This window comes from Schistocerca serialis, chromosome 1 (assembly GCF_023864345.2).
Source record: "Schistocerca serialis cubense isolate TAMUIC-IGC-003099 chromosome 1, iqSchSeri2.2, whole genome shotgun sequence".
Taxonomy (NCBI): Eukaryota; Metazoa; Arthropoda; class Insecta; order Orthoptera; family Acrididae; genus Schistocerca; species Schistocerca serialis.
In genome coordinates this window covers 866195271-866217598 of record NC_064638.1, presented here as the reverse complement: position 1 = coordinate 866217598, position 22328 = coordinate 866195271, and the positions used below count along the sequence as shown (strand labels likewise).

Sequence of the window (22328 nt, the reverse complement as noted above, 5' to 3'; positions counted from 1 at the left end):
CAGGATAGTTTTGTTATCTGGCTATGCCAGGAATTCTTTTTGAATTCATAAATGGCTTTTCCTGTAATGAAACGTTCACAGAAGGCAAATCAGAGGCAATTAATAATTTATGTTGTGAAAAATTAGTCAGAATTTGTATTGTAGGCCACTTCCTCATAACATTTTAAAAATTATGGAAAGAGGGAAAGATGACTATTATTCAAGGTGATTTGCTTTTACCTTTTTTAATTGATGGGTGCCAGAGATACATACTGCTTGTTTAAGTCTGCCATGAAAAATTCCTTACACCATTATCTGATTACAGTCATAGTTCAAAAGCCTGCACAAATTTTAATGCTCTTCTTCATTGTATTGGGACTACAAGAAGAATTTCAGCTTTTTAGATTTATAATGATATTCGTTATGTCTCTACTGTACACTATTTTTGTGTGACCTTAAGCTATCTGCTCACATGTTTTATTTTCAACATTTTCAGTAACCATATATCATACTGTTTTACATGTAATTGGCTGAAGGTATTCTGCTACAACAATAAAAAAGAGGTTGACAGTGAATGTCTGAATTATTTGAATAGCACTATGAAGTATGAATCCCAATGGGAATTTTACTGTGGATGTAAAGAGCTTTAGGTGTTTTCAGTCAAAACTATTAAACAGAAAATCATTTTTAAAGTGTTCACAAACAATCAGTCTTTAGTTATGTGTGCACAATCTCATTAACACCCTCTCCAATCACTTATGGAAACTAGATACACTGTACTTCTTGCTGTTAGACTGCAAACTGTCAGTAGTACATGTTTGTGTGTTTCCTGATCTACTGCTATGGTACAGCCTTTAAATGGGTGTACAACACAATATTCGCTAACTTCTTTTTTTAAATTCATGTTTAGTTCTTCCCCTTTTCTTTTGCAAGATCTGCAGTAATACTGTGTTGCCTTGTATCCATACTGATGTAGTGTTCAGTTTTACTGATGTCAAAGAGTTTGTCTGATCCAGGCATGTTTCAATCTGCATCTTGCTTTGCAAGCAGCTATTTGATCTAGTGATAAAGTCTGACATTATTTGAATTCTCCCTCAGTATTTAATATGACAATAGTCCCAAAAAGGAAACCCTTCCCTGATGTTCCACAATTATTATTTACTTAATCACTAACCAGTTGTTGACTTTTATGCCATGACATAATTGCATAAATAATAGTTGAAGAAACTTGCAAAGTGTTTCCTTTTTGATTTCATTTCTCCTTAGCTGTTACATGCCTCCAAAAAATTGCCGCCTATTGATTCTGTTGTTCCAGTGAACCCTATAGTTTCATGTGTTTTGTTCACATCATCCGTTTAATTTTCAATACTTAATTTAGTTTTTATAACTACAAAGGATTCATTAAAGAAGTATGCTATATACTGAGGATCTGCACTCATGACTATAATTTTTCCAAGGTTGATATGTTCTGTCCACTTTGTTTATCCCATCTCTCTTCAATGATGAGAGAATGTAAATATTCTTTGATTTATCTGTTACTCTTCTTGTAAAGCTAAAGTGAATTTGATTAGATTACCAGCAAGTAACTGATAAACTATCTCAAAATATTTATGCAAGCAGTCACAAACAGTTTTCTAAACTCTTAATGGATGCCTATCTAAAATGAAGTAAATAAGGAAATTTTTTCATATAATTTGATGATCAGCAGCTGTATAAAATATCATTCCAAAGTATTCACTGAATGTGCATCTTGTGACATCAACTAATCTGGGTATAGGTATTTTAAATAAAGTGTTTTAAAAGTAAAAGTGAGAACTTGATTTGAAACATGGTAGCAGAGCGTGGTTCTTGAAAAGAAAAGTAGAAGTTAAATATTATATTGTGGCCGTCGCGTGTTATTCAGAAAGTTCGACATGGCTGATATAACTATTCCTGTATTTGATGGCGAAGACTATGGGAACTGGAAGCAGCGGATAATCATGTACCTAAAAATGAAGAAATGCTATACAGTGACTACGAGGGCAAAAGTGAGTTCAGACAACGAAACGTGGGATGAAGAGGACTTGAAGGCTATCAACTATATTTATGGTGCAATCACAAATAAGCAACTAGAATTCGTGAGTGACAGAGAAAGTGCTTTCGAGATCATGAAGAAATTTGATGAATTATATTCGAAAGAGTCTACAGCCCTTCAAATATTATGCAGAAACAAGTTGGACAAATTGAGGTTAAGTGATTACAGTGATACGGGGACATTTTTCAGTGCATTTGAAAAAACTGTAAATGAGCTGAAATCTGCAGGCGCCAAAGTAACGGAAAAGGAGAAGTTAAATTATATGCTGCGAACGTTACCAGAGTCAATGAGCTATATTGGGGACTTAGTGGACGTCTTGAAGGAAGAGGACCAGACAGTTGAATACGTTAAAAGTAAGATTCAATTATTGAATGCAAAAACTGGAAATGAAGAGGTAAAATCAAATGCATTTCACACAGAAAGAAAATCGAATTCAAGAAATCAGGAGCAAGTATGTTATCGATGCAGCAAAGCAGGTCACTTCAAACGTGATTGTACCCAGGGAAGAACAAGTAACAGAGGCACATGGCATCGTGGAGTACATTTTCAAAGCAGCGACAGAGGTAATGGAAATATGCAGCGTGGAGGCTATAGCAATGTACAGCGTGGATATTACGGCAACATGCAGCGTGGAGGTTATGGCAGCAGGCAACGTGGTAGAGGAGAGCAGCATGGTTTTAGCAGCGGTCGGCATCACAGCAAGCAAGGTTACCATCAGAGTGATCATGGTATGAGTAGTTTTATAACAGAGGTTAATTCTATGATAGGTCAAAATAGAACAGTAGAGTCAAGTAATAACAATCAAATTCAAATCAATTGGTTATTAGACAGTGGCTGTACTGATCATGTTATTAATAATGAGGAATATTTTTCTAAGAGTATAACTTTAAAACAACCTATAAATGTAAAAATTGCTGATGGAAAAATTTTGCAAGCTACTAAAGTTGGTAATGTAATTAGTAATTTTCCTGTCTATGATCAAATGGTTCCAATTAATATGCGAAATGTTTTCTTTGTAAAAGACATAGACAAAAACTTGATCAGTTATGCTAAAATTACAGATAATCACAAAATTGTATCGGTAGGGAATAATGCAAAAATTTTTGATAAAGCTAATGGATTGATTGCGATTGCATGGAAAGAGGGTCGGTTGTATAAAATGAGTAGTACTATTAATAAAGGAGAAGTTAATGTTAATGTTATGAGTAAAGACAATAATATGACAGCAAAGGAAAAATGGCACCGCATTTTGGGACATGTTAATTTCAATTATCTAAATACTTTATGTAAACATCAATTGTTAGATGGGGTTCCTTCAGAACTAGAATCAGAATTTATGAAATGTAAAATCTGTATCGAAAACAAAATGCATAATGTTCCTTTTAAAAATAATAGAACCAAAGCAAAAGAAATCTTAGAAATTGTTCACACAGATCTAAATGGGCCTCACTCAACTACTGGAATGCATGGGGAAAGATATTTTCTTTCTTTCATTGATGATTACAGTAAGGCAGCTCGTGTTTACACCATAAAATCTAAAGATCAAGTATACAAATGTTTTGTAGAGTATATTAATGAAGTTGAGAATCTCACTGGGAAAACTGTTAAAAAGATAAGATGTGACAATGGGAAGGAATATTTAAATGAAAATGTCTATGAATTTGTGAGACAAAAAGGAATTGTATTGAATGCTTGTCCACCTTATGTGCATGAGCTTAATGGTACTGCTGAAAGGTATAACAGATCCATCATGGACATGTCACGGTGTCTGCTAGCCGAAGCGCGAGTAGACAAGAGATTTTGGCCTGAAGTGGTTTGTGCAGCAGCATACCTCAAAAACAGAACTTTAGCTAACACCATTGAAAAGAAAACTCCTTATGAGATATTACTGGGAAAAAAACCTAATGTTAATCATTTGAAGTTGTATGGGAGTAGAGTTTTTGTAAGAGTACCTGAGCAACTGAGAAAGTCGAAATGGGATAGGAAAGCCGATTTGGGGGTTTTAATGGGTTATTGTGAAGTAGGCTACAGAGTGCTAATAAATAATAAGATAGTTGTTGCTAGACATGTGGACATTGTTGAAAGTGGTGTTAAATGTATTGGGTTTAAAGATTATGATTCAGTAAGTGAATATTCTAGTGATTCTGAACACGAAAGTATAGAAAATGAAACTGAACTAATAGAAAAACAGAAGGAAATTGAGAAAAATGAAAAGCTTTCTGATAATCATGAATCAGAGAAAGTACTTGAGTTGAGGAGATCATCTAGAGAAAGAAAACCAAAAATATTAAATGATTATGTTTACAGCAATTTTATTTATGTAAACTTTTGCAGTGCAAATAGTCCGGAAAGCTTTGAGGAGGCGATTAACAGTGCCGAATCAAATTATTGGGAAAAAGCGATGAATAAGGAAATTGATTGTTTGAACAAAAACAAAACATGGGAATTAGTAGATAAACCAGTTGATAAAGAAGCCATTGATGTAAAGTGGGTTTTCACAAAGAAATCAGAGGGTGTTTACAAAGCAAGATTAGTTGTCAGGGGGTTTCAACAAAAAGAAATCGTTGAGGATATTTATTCTCCAGTAACCAATATGCAAACATTAAAGATTTTGTTGTCATACTGTTGTCAAGAAGGTTTGGTTATAGAACAAATGGACGTAGAGACTGCGTTTCTAAATTGTAAAGTTTTATCAGAAGTTTATGTAAAGCAGCCAAGAGGATATGATGATGGTACGGGTAGAGTCTGTAAATTGTATAAAGCATTGTATGGTTTGCGAGAAAGCTCACGAGCTTGGTACAATTGTCTTGACGAGTTTTTAAGAAGTTTAGGTTTTAAAAGGAGTAAATATGATTATTGTCTTTATGTATTGAGAGATGGAGATGTCTTGATTTATTTGATTATTTTTGTCGACGATTTGCTCATTTGCTGTGTGAGAAAAGAAAAAATTGTTAAGATTAAGAACTTATTGTCAAAGCGATTTAATATGAAAGATTTAGGTGAGGTAAAAAGATATCTTGGCATCGATATTAATTATGATTATGAAACAAGAGTTATGAGTTTGAGTCAAGAAAAATACATTGATTCGTTAGCTGCGAAATATAAAATTGAAGATTCGATCTTGTACAAAACTCCAATGGAAGTAAATTTAAAGTTAGAACCAGCGTATGAAGATTGTAATGACGTTAGATATAGAAACTTGATAGGTGCACTCTTGTACATAAGTTCGGGTACTAGACCAGATATTAGCTATAGTGTGAATTACTTGAGCAGATTCCAAAGTTGTTACAGTAGTACTCATTTTAAATATGCTTTGAGAATTTTGAAATATTTATATTTAACTAAAGATTTGAAATTAAACTATTGTAGGAATGAAGGTGCTGAGATATTAGATTGTTTTGTGGATTCAGATTGGGCAGGTGATAGTGTGGATAGAAAGTCAACTTCTGGTTATGTAATTAGATTATTTAGTAATGTTGTATTTTGGAAGTCAAGAAAACAAGCGAGTGTCACAAAGGCTTCAACTTTTGCAGAATATGTAGCATTGTCTGAAGCTGTTAGCGAGGTGAAACTTGTACATGATATTTTAGACATTTTTAATGTTAAATTTGAAAAACCTATTGTCATATATGAAGATAATTCAGGAGCATTAAATATAGCGAAGTTTGGTAATTTCACAAAGAATTCAAAATATATAGAAGTACATTACCATTTTGTGCATGAGTATTATTTACAGGGACTCATTGATATTGTTAAAGTAGATTCGAATGAAAATGTTGCAGATATATTCACAAAGTCGTTATGTAAAGAAAAATTCATTAAAATTAGGAATATGTTAAACATCGCGATATAAATGTAAGGAGGCGTGTTGGAATTGTAATACATTTATATCGGATATCGAGTATGTTCGAGAAATATCGATTGTGGTGACAGATGTTTGTGTATATATGTGTGTGTGTTGAGGCGCATTAGTCAGTCTTCGTGCGCCTATTTTAATAAAGTCAACATGTGTATATTTTAAATAAAGTGTTTTAAAAGTAAAAGTGAGAACTTGATTTGAAACAATAGGTATATTACCCATCTGCGACACATATATTACCCATCTGCCTTGAACCTGAGTTTCCTGCTTATTGCAAGTGGTTGCTTTAACCATTTTGGCTATCCATGCACACTCCCCAGCCTGATCTAAACCTCCATATGTTAGTGTCCACTTCCTTATATTGTAGTCACATGTACATCTCCCTTTAACTTTCAACATTACTTTATACCTGTTGAGGGAGAACAACACTACCACAAGGAATCGAGACCATTTTTATCATTGTATGCCCTGTCTCAGCTTAAGATACTTACATATGATTTGATGATCAGCACCTGTATGAAATATTATTCCAAATTATTCATGTGAGTTTCATAACATCGGCTACAATGTGTGAGTTTTTTGAGTGGGAATCAAGTAATGTTGTGAGCTTAAAGGGAGGCATACGTTAAGCTACAATACGAGGAAAGTGGACAGTGAAATGGAGGTTGGGATCAGGCTGAGGAACTGGCATGGATAGCAGAAATGGTTGAGATGACTGCTCATAATAAATGGGAAATCCAGATTTGAGTCATGGTCCAGTGCAAATTTTCATATGTCAGTTGATAATACATCTGTATCCATTGCAGTTGATAACACAACATTCACATTTGAAATAATGACATAATTTTCTGGACAACATATTTGATGTGAAAGATTTTTGAATTAGTGACATACCGCCATTTAATAATCATCTCTTACATAGTATTTGGAATCATCGGATGAGATTTTGACAAGGGAAGAAGAAAGTGTATTGAATAATGCTTATTTCAAATAAAATCAAAAGACATAATGACATCTTTGCCATAATTAATGCTCGCTGTGAATACATTTTCAGGTGTCTATGAAATTCGACGATCAGTAACTGGACATGCTCTGCCTAGTGCCAGGGAAGTTCAACTGAAAGTATTCGGAGAGAAACGAATTTCTTCTGATGATTTTAACCAATTCTTCATGCAGTGGGGGCAGTTTGTCGCACATGATTTGGGTCTTTCCCCCACAAAACAAACAAGTAAGAAATATAGTCTGTAAGTCACTCGTAAGTCAGAAATTAATGAGCAATGAATGATGCAGTGCCATTGATATGAAAAAGTAATATTAAACTGAGATTAAATTATGGTACCTTTCTTTCAATTAAAAGAAACAGTCTACATGGACATACAGAAAGACAGCAATGAGCAGGTTAATATGTTGTAGACTAAACTAAAGAAATACACTTCCTGAGTTCTAATGTACCATCACGTATCAATTAATTAACAAATCAGGTAAGTAACAAATAATTAAGACACAAAGATAATGTATAAACATTAAAACACTATTAATCAGTTGTATTTTTCTCGGCATGTGAAGGATGGGATATGTTTTCTCATATTATCTGCTCCATGTAAGTCAGAAGAATATTAATAATTAGACATGGCACTTATATTTATATAATACGGAACAATGTTTGGTACTTCTGGTTGGTTGTATTATATTCCAAACTATACATGGAGACCATTGCCAGTAAGTTTATTAGGCACAGTTGCAAACTTGTAAGATTGAGCAGTCAGAGTATATGAGCATCCCAGAGTGTGTGTTATTCAGAATATTGTGTGATTTTAGGTTTTCCTGGTGTAGGAAAATTTTGAATATTTCTCAGTTATTCACTTGCATGATGTTGTTAAGAAGGCATGATATTTTGACAAGCCAATTTCTTGCCATCTTCAGACAATCCCAATGATTGATTGTCTTCTCCAGTTTCCTGCCTTTATAGCCACCTGCCTTTCCCCTGCCACCTGCAGCCTCCAGTTGGCTGGCACTGGACAAGGATCTGTCACAGTGGCACGGAAAGTGTGACACCATTAATACAGGCACAGTGGACAAAGAAGAGAAACAGATTCACTATTGGCACTGTAAAAGGGATTACAATGGTGAAATTTAATTTTGGAAATTTTGGTTGCAAGAACTTTTTTTTAAATATTTGTACCAAGAAAACGAACTTTTGAAAAAGATTCAGTCAAATGAAAAATACGAGTTCTAAAGTGTTGCAGGTGTGTGAGACGTGTGTAATGTTTTTATTTTTGTCTCTTATGTAGTAAATTTAAGAAATAAGAAGTACCCTCTTTTTTCATTCTAAAATATGGAAAATGTTCTTTTTTTGGCATTCCAAAATCTGGTTACCCTAACCAAGGCTCAGACACTCTGCAGTTAGTTCTTGATGTGGATTTCTGCCAGTGTGGTGACCAATTGTCCTCGTCCTCTTCAATTTGATGGAAACAGTTTTCCACATAGATTCATTTTGTGCATTAAGCATGCTGAGGCCTTGCTTAATTGAAAGCTACTGTCCTTATTTATTAGTTTGTGTTATAGTTGGATGTTTACAGTCTCTTTCAGAATATTGTTCCAGAAGGTGTTGGACTGTAGCAACAACCCGGTGCCATAATAATTTATGAGCTGTCTGTGGGAGACGCACTGCTCTGCCCCAGTTGACTTTGTAGGCAGTTCACTGTCTGCATAGTATTTTAAGCTCAATGCATTTCTCCTGTACAACCTGAATAGTCTTGCTTATGTACACTCTCCTGCACTGGCAAGGGATGTCGTAGACTCCCAGTTTCCATAGTCTTAGGTCATCCTGGAGTGATCCCAAAAAGACTTCTTCTTTGGTGGGCAGAAAATGCACTTTATGTTATGTTTGAAGAGTATTCTCTGATTTTTGCTGGTGTGTTCCTGACATATGGGAATAGGACCATCACATCAGGTTTCTCTTTGTCCCCAGCAGGCTGTGATCTCGGCTTCTTTGGTCTTAAGGCACTGTTGGTTGCTGTAGCAATTCATATGGGAGCAATTTGGCTGCTAGACTATCATGATCTGTAATTTTACATAGCCTGTGCTCTAGCAAATTTAGGTCACCTGCTCATTGTGAAGGAGCAGGACAGCTGGAGGCATGCAAATGAAACCTGTATGTGTCAATTTACAGTAGATGTTATCTCCTTGTGTCCTAGTGTGCAATCTGGTCTTCACTTGAGGAGCATATTCAGAAATGGAAGGTGATTATTTTCTTCTGTCTTCATCACAAGTGCAGCAAGTTCAGCTGTGCAGGAAGTCTTGTAGATGATGTCTTTGTGGCCAGATTAGAAGTGTATCATCTACATATAAAAAAAGCATTAGGGCTTGTAGACTACCGACTCCAAGGCTTCTTTCAAATGCCTCCATAAACACATTGGCCACCACTGGTGATAGCAGGCAGCCCATCACTACTCCATGTCTATGTCCCTAGTAATGTCAATTGAATAGAAAGTAGCTAGATATAAGCATGACTTAGTTCTAGCCCAAACTTTTCTCCTTTGAGGCTTAGGGACTTTCTTGTAGTTACCCTTGTAAATAGGGATACCACATTGGAACTCACCACAAGACCTTCGTGGTCCAGTCAGAAGTTCTAAAGCTGCTGGTGAAATATATTGCATTGCTTATGTGTTGCTGACATTCAGCCACAAAGGGATTGAACATCACTGCCAGGTGTTTTGCTAATTCAAATATTGGTGCACCAAATTGCTAAAAATTGAGCGGATTTCCATTCCTTCTTTGTGGACTTAAGGCAGTCTGTAAAGTGTAGGTGGTGCAGCCACTCATGGATGTAATCTCTTCACCATCTTCTTTTCTCGGAAAATGTGTTGGAGAAGCTCAGTAGTCTTCCTCTTCACTCGGTTGGTAGGATCACCTTCAGTTCTCCTGGAGGCACTGTCCTCTAATAGCTCATACATTGGACACTAGATCAAGCCACAATGACATCTTCTCAAAACAATGTGCCAGGTCTCTGCCTAGAAATGGAACCCAAGATGAAAGTCTTGTTTGCATTAGTCAAGAATAACCTAGGATTCTGGAAACTATGAGTCTTCTATACCCATAACCAGTGCAGGAAAATCTGTGTAGGCCAGACTGTCCATACAGTACAGGAGAGATGACATGAGCATAAAAGGCACACAGACAACTAACAGCCAAAAAAGTCTGCTGTAGCATAGCACTGCATCTCCCACAGACATGTCGTGAATTACAGTGGCATCAAGTTGTAACAGGCCTTCACCTTCCGAGATTGAATTCTAAAAGAGGCCACAGAGATTTGACTACACAATGAACCAATAAATAAAGGCAGTGGCTTTCAGTTTAGCAATGCTTGATACTCAGCCTGAGAATGTTCAAAGCATAGCAGCAATCTGTGTGGAAATCTGATCCCTTCATTGAAGAGGATCAGGAAGCTTTGTCACCATCCCAACAGAGACTCACATCTGGTAGTGTCCTGCTTGACATAGTCGTGTCATTTAAATATCTGGGCATAATGTGCCTAGTTATATGAAATGGAATGAGCATGTGAGGATTGTGGTACTGAAGGTGTATGTTCGACTTTAGTTTACTGGGAGAATTTTGGGAAAGTCTGGTTCATCTGCAAAGAAGACTACATATAGGATGCTAGTGTGACTTATTCTTGAGTACTGCTCAAGTGTTTGAGATCAGCACCAGTTCGAATTAAAGGAAGACATCAAAGCAATTCAGAGCTGGGTTGCTAGATTTGTTACCAGTCGGTTTGAACATCATGCAAGTGTTACGGAAATGCTTTGGGAACTCAAATGCGAATCTCTGGAGGAAAGGAAATGTTCTTTTCAAAGAACACTACTGGGAAAAGTTAAAGAACCAGCATTTGAAGCTGACTGCTGAACGATCCTACTGCTGCCAACATACATTTTGTGTAAGGATCACAAAGATAAGATACAAGAAATTAGGGCTCATATGGAGGCATATAGATAGTTGTTTTTCCCTCACTCTATATGAAAGTGAAACAGGAAGGAAACAACTAGTAGTGATATAGAGTACTCTCCACCATGCACCATATGGTGGCTTGTGAAGTGTGTGTGTCGATGTAGATGACTGAGTACATTGGATTTAGCCCCACCATTGCACTTCCTGCATCAGTGCACCAGGTTCTGTTTCTGGAGATGGCTGGCTGGAGGCTGTGGATGAGGGTGTGGTATATAAAAGCAGCACCCAGCACAAGTCAACCAGTCATCAATAATGCTTGAAGAAGTTTAGAAATCATCTTGCTGGCTGAATTTCCAAGAAAAGTTAAAGATAATTCAAAATATTGGATTTCTATATGCACTAAACCTCCACTAGGCTTCATGCAGCACTTTTGATAATTATTAGTAGTTAATGAGAATATTTTATAAAATAATAATAAATACAGTAAAATGTTTATGATATATCACCAGATGTTAAATAGGCTCAGGTGTCATTGTGGTTTTCAAGACTGTTTCATAAACACACTCATAAAGAAAAGAAAATGATCCTCAAGCAACAACTGTCATAGTATGTATGAACAATGGAACATTTTGTATTTTCTTTGTTAATTTATTTATGAGTTTATTTCATATAATTTAAGAAACCTATTGCTATCCTGTGAAGGAACATTTCAAATCTCTATTTTGCTGATTTATTCCCCCACTGATCATTATTTTATTAGGTTACAGTTTTCTGTGGCTTGATTTCTTAGTGGAGACTACTCCCTTGTTTCTCTTTTTACTCCTTCCTTGCGTCAGTCCTCTCAGTCTTGTACATATATTATTTTTAAGTTATGATAAACTTTACTGAAAGCAGATGTGACCGTTGTCATTTGTTTTAAATTTACTTCAGGTGAACTTTCACATATGGTTTCCTGCATTTAAATGTGTCTCAGTATGTACATGTAATGTGTGCAGTCTGGCTGCTGCCTTTTGTCTGTTTCTTGCCCACTAACTACTGTCCAGTTAATCTGGAGTAGTATTTTCAGAATTTCTTTGTGATAAGTCAAGTTTAAAAGTATCACAGATAGTACTTGGGTATCATGAGACTAATTGTAAGATAGTATGGTTGCCAGCAAATGGAGGGAATGAGAGCTGGCAAGAACTCATAACATAAGAGCTGAAAACAATTGTTCTGAATTCATGGATAATTTACTGACAATATAGTCATCTTAAGTTGATAGTACATTTCTTCCACCTTGATACACTCTATTGTTATTTAATACACAAAACTGAGGTTCTGGTCTGACAAAATAGAAAGTAAATAAATAATATTTCTTACTTTAAAAAGAATATTCTGCAAATATATGTAAGCTTTGAGTTAATAACCACAACATAGCTTCAAAGCTTGTTTTTAAATGTGAAATATGATGAATTTTATGATTCCTTTGTATTTTTCATTTATAAGTAATGTTTGCACTCCTTGCAAAAAAACGTCATCAATCACTTATCACTATCTCTGTTGAAATTTAAGAATTATTTGTAAGTTATATTTTCTTGCTATTCGTTTTTCCTCAAGACAAAAATTAAATATTGTGGTTCTCTGACCCTAATGTATTCAAGATGGGAACATTGTACCCAAATTGCTCATCATTTCATTTGTTATTCCAGCTTCTGGACCTTTCCAATGTTGTGAGAGTGATGGCTCAGCAGTTCTACCAGAATCAAAACTTTCTGATGCATGTTATCCAATTCCTGTGTCTCCTCATGATCCTGTCTATAGCAAATATGGTGTGTGCTGTATGGAGTTTGTGCGTGCAATGACAGTTGTCCCTGATGACTGTGTGCTTCAGCCAGCAATCCCGGTAATTCTTACATCAGTATTTTCCCCAAAAATCTAGATATTATTTAAAGTAATGTAAATATATCTAAAAACAAAGATGATGTAACTTACCAAACGAAAGTGTTGGTATGTCGATAGACACACAAACAAACACAAACACACACACAAAATTCAAGCTTTCGCAACCAACGGTTGCTTCATCAGGAAGGAGAGGGAAAGAAGAAAGGATGTGGGTTTTAATGGAGAGGGTAAGGAGTCATTCCAATCCCGGGAGTGGAAAGACTTACCTTAGGGGGAAAAAAGGACAAGTATACACTCGCACACACACACACACACACACACACACACACACACACACACACACACACACACATATCCATCTGCACAAATACAGACACAAGCAGTCATATGTAAAGGCAAAGAGTTTGGGCAGAGATGTCAATCGAGGCAGAAGTACAGAGGCAAAGATGTTGTTGGATGACAGGTGAGGTATGAGCGACGGCAACTTGAAATTAGCGGAGGTTCAGGCCTGAAGAAGGAGCCACTGGCTCTAAAAGCTTGCCAATCACAGTAGTCTTTTTTGTGTGTGTTCTGCTGCTGCTTGGTAAGTAGATTTTTTATCTATCCGATTAAACAGGAAAAGATAAGTAGCATATAACACTAAATACTTACTCTTAAATGAAATTGTGTTTAAATGGTGAATTTAAGAACACCAAAATAGTGGAAAATGATATTAGATCACTGTAGCACAAAGAAATAGTTTTAATATCAAGAAATGAACTTCTTCAGTAGACATGGGTAAAACTATTATTGATAGACAATGCTTAGCAAGTGAAATGTGTAAGGCTTTATGGGCCCACTTTTCCATTATGTCATTATGAGGGATAATAAGTTGGCAGTTATCACATGAATGGAGAACTTAAAGTAGGATCTTGTGGTGACATCAATCAGACGATGCACCACAACACGTTCATAATGTTCTCTTTGGAGTTAAAAGGATTATCTTTCGTACTGTCGGCATAGTAACTCATGTTTACTCTCTTACATTTGTTCTTTGTAGTGTGTGTTTGTGAGGTAGAAATAAGTAGTTATTTGAAGTAACCCTTTGTATTCTTGTGCAACAAATACATATATGCTGAGTTCCCAAAGTTGTGACCCCAAAAAGAAAGAAACAGAGAAACATATATTGTTGGAAGCAATGGATTTGCCAACCCAAATATCAGTGGCAAGAGTTAAGATGACACAAAGTTTTTCACTGAACCTAGGATCCTCAACAGTTAATTTGCTACCAACAGAAATTGTAGAGATAATATTCAGGAGAGAAATGTAAATACCTGAAGTGGTAACATTGAGCTTCTGTCATTCTGGATAAAGAGCCCGCAGCTTTGGTTTTTTTCAACAACGTGAAATGTTTGCAAATGGTGATAAATTCAATACAGTGGTTGGACACTTTAGTTTGGAAGTTATAGAATAGATAGAGGATGCCTTGGGACATCAGAACTACATTATGCTCAAGGAGGCACTCATTTAGCAGTATATCGTATCTCTGGTGCTACATTTACAAAAAATATTTCCAGAAGATGGTATGTGGAGAAGAGTCCATCACAGATACTTAGAACCCTTTGTACTCTGGTGGTGCCAGATCTTCTACTTAAACAATACTTATAGGTGCTATGGTTGTGAAAATTTCCAGCCAACATCCATGGCACAGACAAATATACCTTTCTAGGATTTAGCTAAGATGACAGATATTGTTCCAAACAGTTTAGGGCAGGCCTCTCTGTGTGCAATCATCAATGTTAGGCAAAGGAAGGAGCCTGAAGCAAACATGGAAACAAATGAGAGTAGTATGAACTCTGTAACAAACATGAATGATTCATACTTACAAAGCATGTGGACTGAATGTACTGTGGAGCAGTTAGCAGCACAAGAGGCCAAGCTCAGTATGCAAGTAGCTATCCATCAGCAAGAGAGATGTCTTGACAGTGGGAAGAAGTGCAATAATACTGAACCATAATCATTGACAGGACAATGGTGCTGGTATCACAAATGTTTTGGGAACCTTGATCACCAATGCACTCAACTCTGCAGTTACCAAAACTGCAAAGACAGGCTCATCAGCAACCACATAAGCGCCCAGTACAACACAAAATATGTGTAAATACACTACTGGCCATTAAAATTGCTACACCACAAAGATGATGTGCTACAGACGTGAAATTTAACTGAGAGGAAGAAGATGCTGTTTCCAACCGATTTCTCATACACAGACAGCAGTTGACCAGCATTGCCTGGTGAAATGTTTTTGCGATGCCTCTTGTAATGAGAAGAAATGCGTACCATCACATTTCCGATTTTGATAAAGGTCGGATTGTAGCCTATCGCAATTGCGGTTTATCCTATCGCAACATTGCTGCTCGCGTTGGTCGAGATCCAATGATCGTTAGCAGAATATGGAATCGGTGGCTTCAGGAGGGTAATACGGAACGCCGTGCTGGATCCCAATGGCCTCGTATCACTAACAGTCGAGATGACAGGCATCTTATCTGCATGGCTGTAACAGATCGTGCAGCATGTCTCAATCCCTGACTCAACAGATAGGGACGTTTGCAAGACAACAACCATCTGCATGAACAGTTCGACAACGTTTGCAGTAGCATGGACTATCAACTTGGAGACCATGGCTGCGACTACCCTTGATGCTGCATCACAGACAGGAGCACCTGCGATGGTGTACTTGACGATGAACCTGGGTGCACAAATGGCAAAACGTCATTTTTTCAGATGAATCCAGGTTCTATTTATGGCATCATGATGGTCGCATCTGTATTTGGCGACATCGCGGTTAACACACATTGGAAGCGTGTATTCGTCATCGCCATATTGGCGTATCACCAGGCGTGATGGTATGGGGTGCCATTGGTTACATGTCTCGGTCACCTCTTGTTCGCATTGACAGCACTTTGGACAGTGGACGTTAGATTTCAGATGTGTTACGACCCGTGGCTCTACCCTTCATTCGATCCCTGCGAATCCCTACATTTCAGCAGGATAATGCAGGACCGCATGTTGCAGGTCCTGGTCGGGCCTTTCTGGATACAGAAAATATTTGACTGCTGCCCTGGCCAGCAAATTCTCCAGATCTCTCACAAATTGAAAACATCTGGTCAATGGTGGCCGAGCAACTAGCTCGTCACAATATGCCAGTCACTACTCTTGATGAACTGTGGTATCGTGTTGAAGCTGCATGGGCAGCTGTACCTGTACACGCCATCCAAGCTCTGTTTGGCTCAATGCCCAGGCGTATCAAGGCCGTTATTACGGTCAGAGGTGGTTGTTCTGGGTACTGATTTCTCTGGATCTATGCACCCAAATTGCGTGAAAATGTAATCACATGTCAGTTCTAGTATAATATATTCATCCTTGAATACCTGTTTATCATATGCATTTCTTCTTGGTGTAGCAATTTTAATGGCCAGTAGTGTATAAAATGCAACATTGACCTCAAGCAATGGTTTCCAATGATTGTTTGTGCATCACTATGCTTGGGGGAAGAAATTTCTGGTGGAGAGAGGATCAGAAGTCAATGTCTATCCAATAAAGCTACAGACACAATGAGAGCAACATCATAATATTTATTGACAACAGTCAACAATTTGAGAATTTTGACATATAGTGAATGACAACTGGAATTATAACTGAACCAAAATTCATTGTTGCAGATGTGCCAGGTTCTATCACAGGTGCAAATTTTCTCTAGTATTATCACCTCATGGTAGATTTAGTCAACTGTCAATTGGTGCCAACTAGCACAGAAGAAACATTGCCTAAAATGCCTTCCAAGTCAGATATCATGCAGTGCAAGGTGCCCACATCTTGCTGCATGGAGGTGTCGGGTAGCTCTTTCGCATCATCCATGTTGGGAGTCAGTGCTACGATTCTGTATCCACAATGATCTGGGACACACACAGGTGCGCCCTGCAAGAAGAACTCTAGAAGCTACTACAATTCAGTTAGGTAGGCAATGTTGCATCACTATCCATGGGTAATCTGTTTCACAGTTTACTTCTCAGCACTTAAGGAACCTGCAAGTGGCATTAGGAAGTGCAAGCATTGACACAGGATTATGTCCATATGACTTGAGGGCAGCCTGTCTCCTGTCATCCATGATATGTGGTTCCAGAGAATCTGCTCACAGCACAGGCATAGTTCAACCAGCTGCTAAAAACAGGTATTCTAACTAGTTCTAACAGTACATGGATATCACCAATTCACATGTTTCCAAAGAAAGATAATACCTGGAGGATATGTGATGATTACAGAGCACAATTCTGGCTCGGTACCCCATTCATAACATGACAGAGTTCAACAATACCAGTAGTGGTGCAACAGTATTTAGTGTGGTAGATTCTGTGAAAGTATATTCTCAAATTCCCATGGCTTCAGCAAAAAAAAAAAAAAAAAAAAAAAAAAAAAAAAAAAAAAAAAAAAAAAAAAAAAAAAAAAAAAAAAACACGCTTCAAATTTTTTAATACTATTTTTTTTAATACTATTTCATGCCATTCAGTCTCAGGAATGCTGCACAGACTTAGCAGAGGTTCATGCATGAAGTGCTATGGGAGTTGCCATTTGTGTTTTGTTAGATGGATTACATTTTAATAATCTCTTCTTTGGTAGATCAGCATTCAGACTGCCTGAGGCAGCTTTACTGCCTGGTGCAGGATTATGGCATCATTATTCATGAACTGAAGTGTGTCATGGGAGAGAGTGAAGTTCGTTTAGTTTGAGCTGCACAGTTGGCACCATTACCTGAATGGATCAAAGCAGTGCAGCAAATGACTCTTCCCAGTACATAAAAAGGTCTCCACAGAGTTTTGGGCATGCTGAATTCATAGCTGCAACATTATGCATTATGGACTGGGTCTTCCCACCTGCTCAGGATTTAGATGATCTAATGCACCAGTTGGACAGAATTTGGCATGATATGCCTCAGGAGGACATTCAACAACTCTGTCAATCAGTGCAAAGCTGAATAACTGCCTGCATAAGGGCCAGAGGTGGACCTACGTATTACTGACTTGCTTAATTTGCAAAGCTCTTTCTCTTGAGTAAATCATCAATTTTTTCTGAAATTATTGTTATTTGTTTGTCTGCAAATGAACATCATGTCTACTGATTCCCATCCTATTTGGATAATTCCTTTGTAGTGCATCACTTCTTTTATTTTAACCTGAATGTCACAGTTGTCATTTACTGATTCCTTGGATTATCTTTCAAAAACTCTCTTAACAGATGAATGGTGCCACATCACACTTAGATCTTTCTGTGCTCTATGGTAACAATGATTTGGCTAACAGTGGACTTCGTAAAAATGAGGATGGTCGCCTTGCAGTATCAGTTTTCCATGAAGGACAATTTATGCCCCTGACACCTGACAGTCCTCGACCATGTGCTTCTCAACGTCCTTCAGACACTGTCTGCTTCAAGAGTGGTAAGTGAAGTGATTAGCAAATACCAGACTCATAACAATATGTGCAGTTTGAAATGTAAATTACATGAATGTTCTTTGAGCTACTGATTTGCATCATATAATTCATTGATTAGTTGACAGAGGTAGACATATGAATACACAAATCAGTAAATACACATAATGTGTAAGTAGAACCATGTCTGTGGTGTCGAATTTGCTGTTGCCATGGTATCAATCAGTACAGTAAGTGTGCATAAGAATTATGCAGAGAGTGGAGCAGATCGTGTGTCAGAATAATGAAAAAATGAGATGGTTTTTTTTGGGGGGGGGAGGGGGCAGGAATGTACTTGATAAACCAAAATTATATATAGATATTACAATAAAATTCACATAAACTATTACTGCTTGCAAACACATTAAGTAAGTAATGGACTTGAAACAAATGATTTTGTACATAGTTCAATTTACAAAAGTAGCAGTTACAAGTACAACTTCCTATTAAACAGTTAAGTCAATTTTCAGCCTTTTAATGACAGATTTCTCTATAGCCCTTTTCATCACATTCTTCACAAAGGTTCAGTCCTCATTAAATATGCAAAGCATCATATATTTGTGTGTCCCATTGTTAGCATCTTATTAGGCACTTGTTAGGTCATTTCATCCTGATATACCTGAAATAGTACATACAATCCTTGCACAAAGGTGTACATCTGGAGCACATACATAGGAAAGGAAAAATTATATAATAGTAGATGCTCAGATACTGGTCTGTCTGTAATTATAAATAAGAAAAATGGTTATTCCAGTTAAGTAATCTTAGTCATATTTGTAATCAGTGTCATAAATCAGTATTCAAGAGCTATATTTTCCATAAGTATTGAGTTCTTTCTATGTGTGCATTGTGTATATGATTTTCATAGAATTATGCAAAAAGTTTTGACAGCAACGTAAAACATTAAACAAGTCAGTAAAAGATGAAAGAATAGTACATACATGGTAATTACGATTGTACAAATTTGTATTATTTGTGCAAACAAAGCTGACACTCAGTGCAGTGGCTGATGGGAGCGATTGTAAATAGGAAATGCCTTTATGGTTGCTCGCATCAGCCACCTCACCAAGTGTCAACCTTATTTGCATATATAGTGATGAAGACAATGTAGAATACTGTAATAATACATTCTTAAAAGGGTAGATAATTAATAGCTGGTAAAGTAGCTGCTTATGTGCTTGCACAAAGAAAGTGTAGGTCAAAGTTTAATATATAATATATCAGCACTGAGCTAATGGTGACAAAATACTCTCACAGATACACACATCAAAGAAATATCCTGTTTTGGATGGCTGCTCCTTTTACAGGATTTTCTGCTGACAAGTTTAATCCAGACATTGATGCATTCAAAAAGGAAACTGATCCTAAAACTAAACAAATTACTTACCATTTGCTTCTAAATCAGTGTGGAAATGTAATAAGTTACTCTTAGATGTGTAAATGTACACTTAGGGACAAAATGATCAAATGGGATACTTAAATCATCTATTTCCTATTCATTCCTATGTCCAACCTTCTTACAGAAATAACAATTAGATCTACAACTTCACTTCCCCTGTTTTTTCTCAAAGTTTGAGGCTTTATTATGAAAAAACTTACAAAAACTCTATAATTCCAAATATTGGCCATTTCTTTCTTCATCTTTCCAGCAGCATACAAATCCTGCAGTGGAAGAACTGGACATCTCTTAAGGAGATCCAAAAATCGATCCAATTTTGCACATGGCTGGAAGTGCTGATCAGTCAGGCCATGTGCCACTGATCAAAAAAGGTGTTAGTCAGAGGGACAATGACTGGAGAATATGGTGGATGGGCTAGGACTTCCCATTTCATTGTTTCCAAGTATGTTTTGATGAATTTTGTGATATCAGGTCAAGCACTGTCATGGTGCAAAATCACCTTTTCATGCCTATCATTGCTGTATTGTGGCCATTTGATTTTCAGTGCTCCTCTGAAAGGTATCAATTGCTTTTGCTAATGATCTCTCGTGATTGTTTCTGTTGACCTTAGTAACTTTGAAAACATTCTCTCTTCCACTACCATTCTGTCTCCAAAGGCAAAATAGGTCCATTTAAGATTACTACTTGGTTTGTTGCATTTCCTCCAAGTTTATTCTTGAGGCTAATAGTTTGTTTGTAGACAGGCATGCGGTGGCGGCGTTGATGATACACACTTCGACAAGCCATAGTGCTTCAATGCTGTCGCAGATAGAGCTCACAGCAGAATAGTTCCACTGGCATGCACTGCCTGCTTATATAGGAGACGAGTGACCTTGATTACGTAACATGCTGATAACGGACATAGACTCTGCAGGCACCAGCAGGAGTGGCTTATCCCGGACACACACTGTAGCCTTACTAGCAGCGCGCTCCTTTGGTGAAACAATTCTCTGCAATCCATTTCCCTAATAGTTGCCTCATCATAGGTCTTACCCATGATTTTATGAGCCTCAGTCACAGATTTCTTCATGTTAAAGCAGAAAATTAAAACTGCCCACAAATGACAAGGATTGGGGTCAGGCAAGCACAAATCGACTAATATTCTGATGACATTTTGTTTACAAATACATAAGCTTATTGTATGGCACTTACAACCAGCCACCTGCACCACTACTTGCTTCTTCTGCCATCTGTTGCAAGATGTCAGAAACAAAGTTGTAGACCTAATGCATCAATCGACTTACAGTGATGGTTGGGTGTTTAATCACCTAAATCATAGTTAAAGTACTAAATTTGTATCTCAAAAATATGTTTCCTTTGTCATGCATTTCTTTACTGACTGTAAAATGACTTATAGCCAAGTTTTTTCTCCAAACTACATATTTAGTGTGACTATAGTTCAATTCTTTTATCTTGGCGGCTCGCGCATGCCCGCCTAGACGCTGGAGATTGCTGCGTTGCCAGTTGCACACGATGCACGCGCCAATAGAAGCAGCGCCATAGTATAGCATAGTTCGCAAGCTTACGTGTAGGGGGGAGCACGCAGTTCATGAAGTAAAGCCACCACGGCCGCATTTACCCTTTCGCTGCTACAAAGACGTGCTCCCTGCATTCCGCGCTGTCTGCGATTTTGTCACTGCACTGCTCGCCTGTGCAGACACATTGTGTTCCGACTGCTTTGACATTCTTTATCATTCGATTCCACAAAAACTATTTGGCTCAAAAATTAGATTTTTACCTATCTTCTTGACTGATACCTTCCCCCCATAGATGACTTAATTTTGTTTCGATGTTCAACGCAGTTATTATGCAGCATTAAATATAGTAAGCCTTCGCACAAAATTTTGAAGAGTTTGCAGAGGTAAAAGTCCATAGAGTATACTTTTCGTATGGTCTATTTTAGTTGCCACAAAGTTGAGAATGAAATGTGAACAAGATACCTATATATTTCATTTAATTTAAGTACCACATAAGTGTCGTATGTAATATTGAGAAATATTCCACCTTTCGCGACTGTAACAAAAGTTTTACTTACACTGGGCACGTTTGGCTTTATTTTAAAACGCTTCAATCAATCAAAAGGAAGTAGACAAAATACATTAATCAAAACTGTGGACTTACAAAAACATTAGGACTTGAATATACCGTCTGTCAGTGAAGTGCTCAGAGCTATGTCAAATATAATTTTGTGTGTGGCACACACAAACAGCATTTATTTGCTAAAACACTAATGAGCCAACACAAACGTTGAATATTGTGATACTGCAGCACAAAACTACGAAAGGTGACTTGGCAATGGAGGACACAAAATACAGTCCTCTTATGATGCTTCAAAAGAGAGAAATGCGTCTGGTCTAAATAAGTCGCTTATTACAGTTGCAGAAGAGGGATATATTTCAATACCATTGGTAAAACTGCGACTGTGGAACAAAAACAAGAAATAGAACATGAATACCATTGTGTATGATGGAAGTGCTTTAAAATAAAGCCAAACGCGCCGTGTGTATATAAAACTTTTATTACAGTCACGAAAGACGGAATATCTCTCAATATTACATACGACACCTATGTGGTACTTAAATTAAATGAGATATTGTTATACAGTAAATATTATATGAAATTTAGGTATCTTGTCCACATTTCATTCTC

The 22328-nt window shown here is 37.1% G+C and overlaps 1 protein-coding gene across 1 annotated transcript in view; it reads left to right on the top strand.

Moving 5' to 3' along the window:
• LOC126458405 (peroxidase-like) overlaps window positions 1–22328 on the top strand; it is a 139143-nt gene that overhangs the window by 49433 nt on the left and 67382 nt on the right. Inside the window, exons 4-6 of the mRNA XM_050095423.1 lie at window positions 6967–7140; window positions 12548–12741; window positions 18012–18210. Of these exons, the coding sequence (XP_049951380.1) occupies window positions 6967–7140; window positions 12548–12741; window positions 18012–18210 (567 nt within the window). The remainder of the gene's footprint in view (window positions 1–6966; window positions 7141–12547; window positions 12742–18011; window positions 18211–22328) is intronic.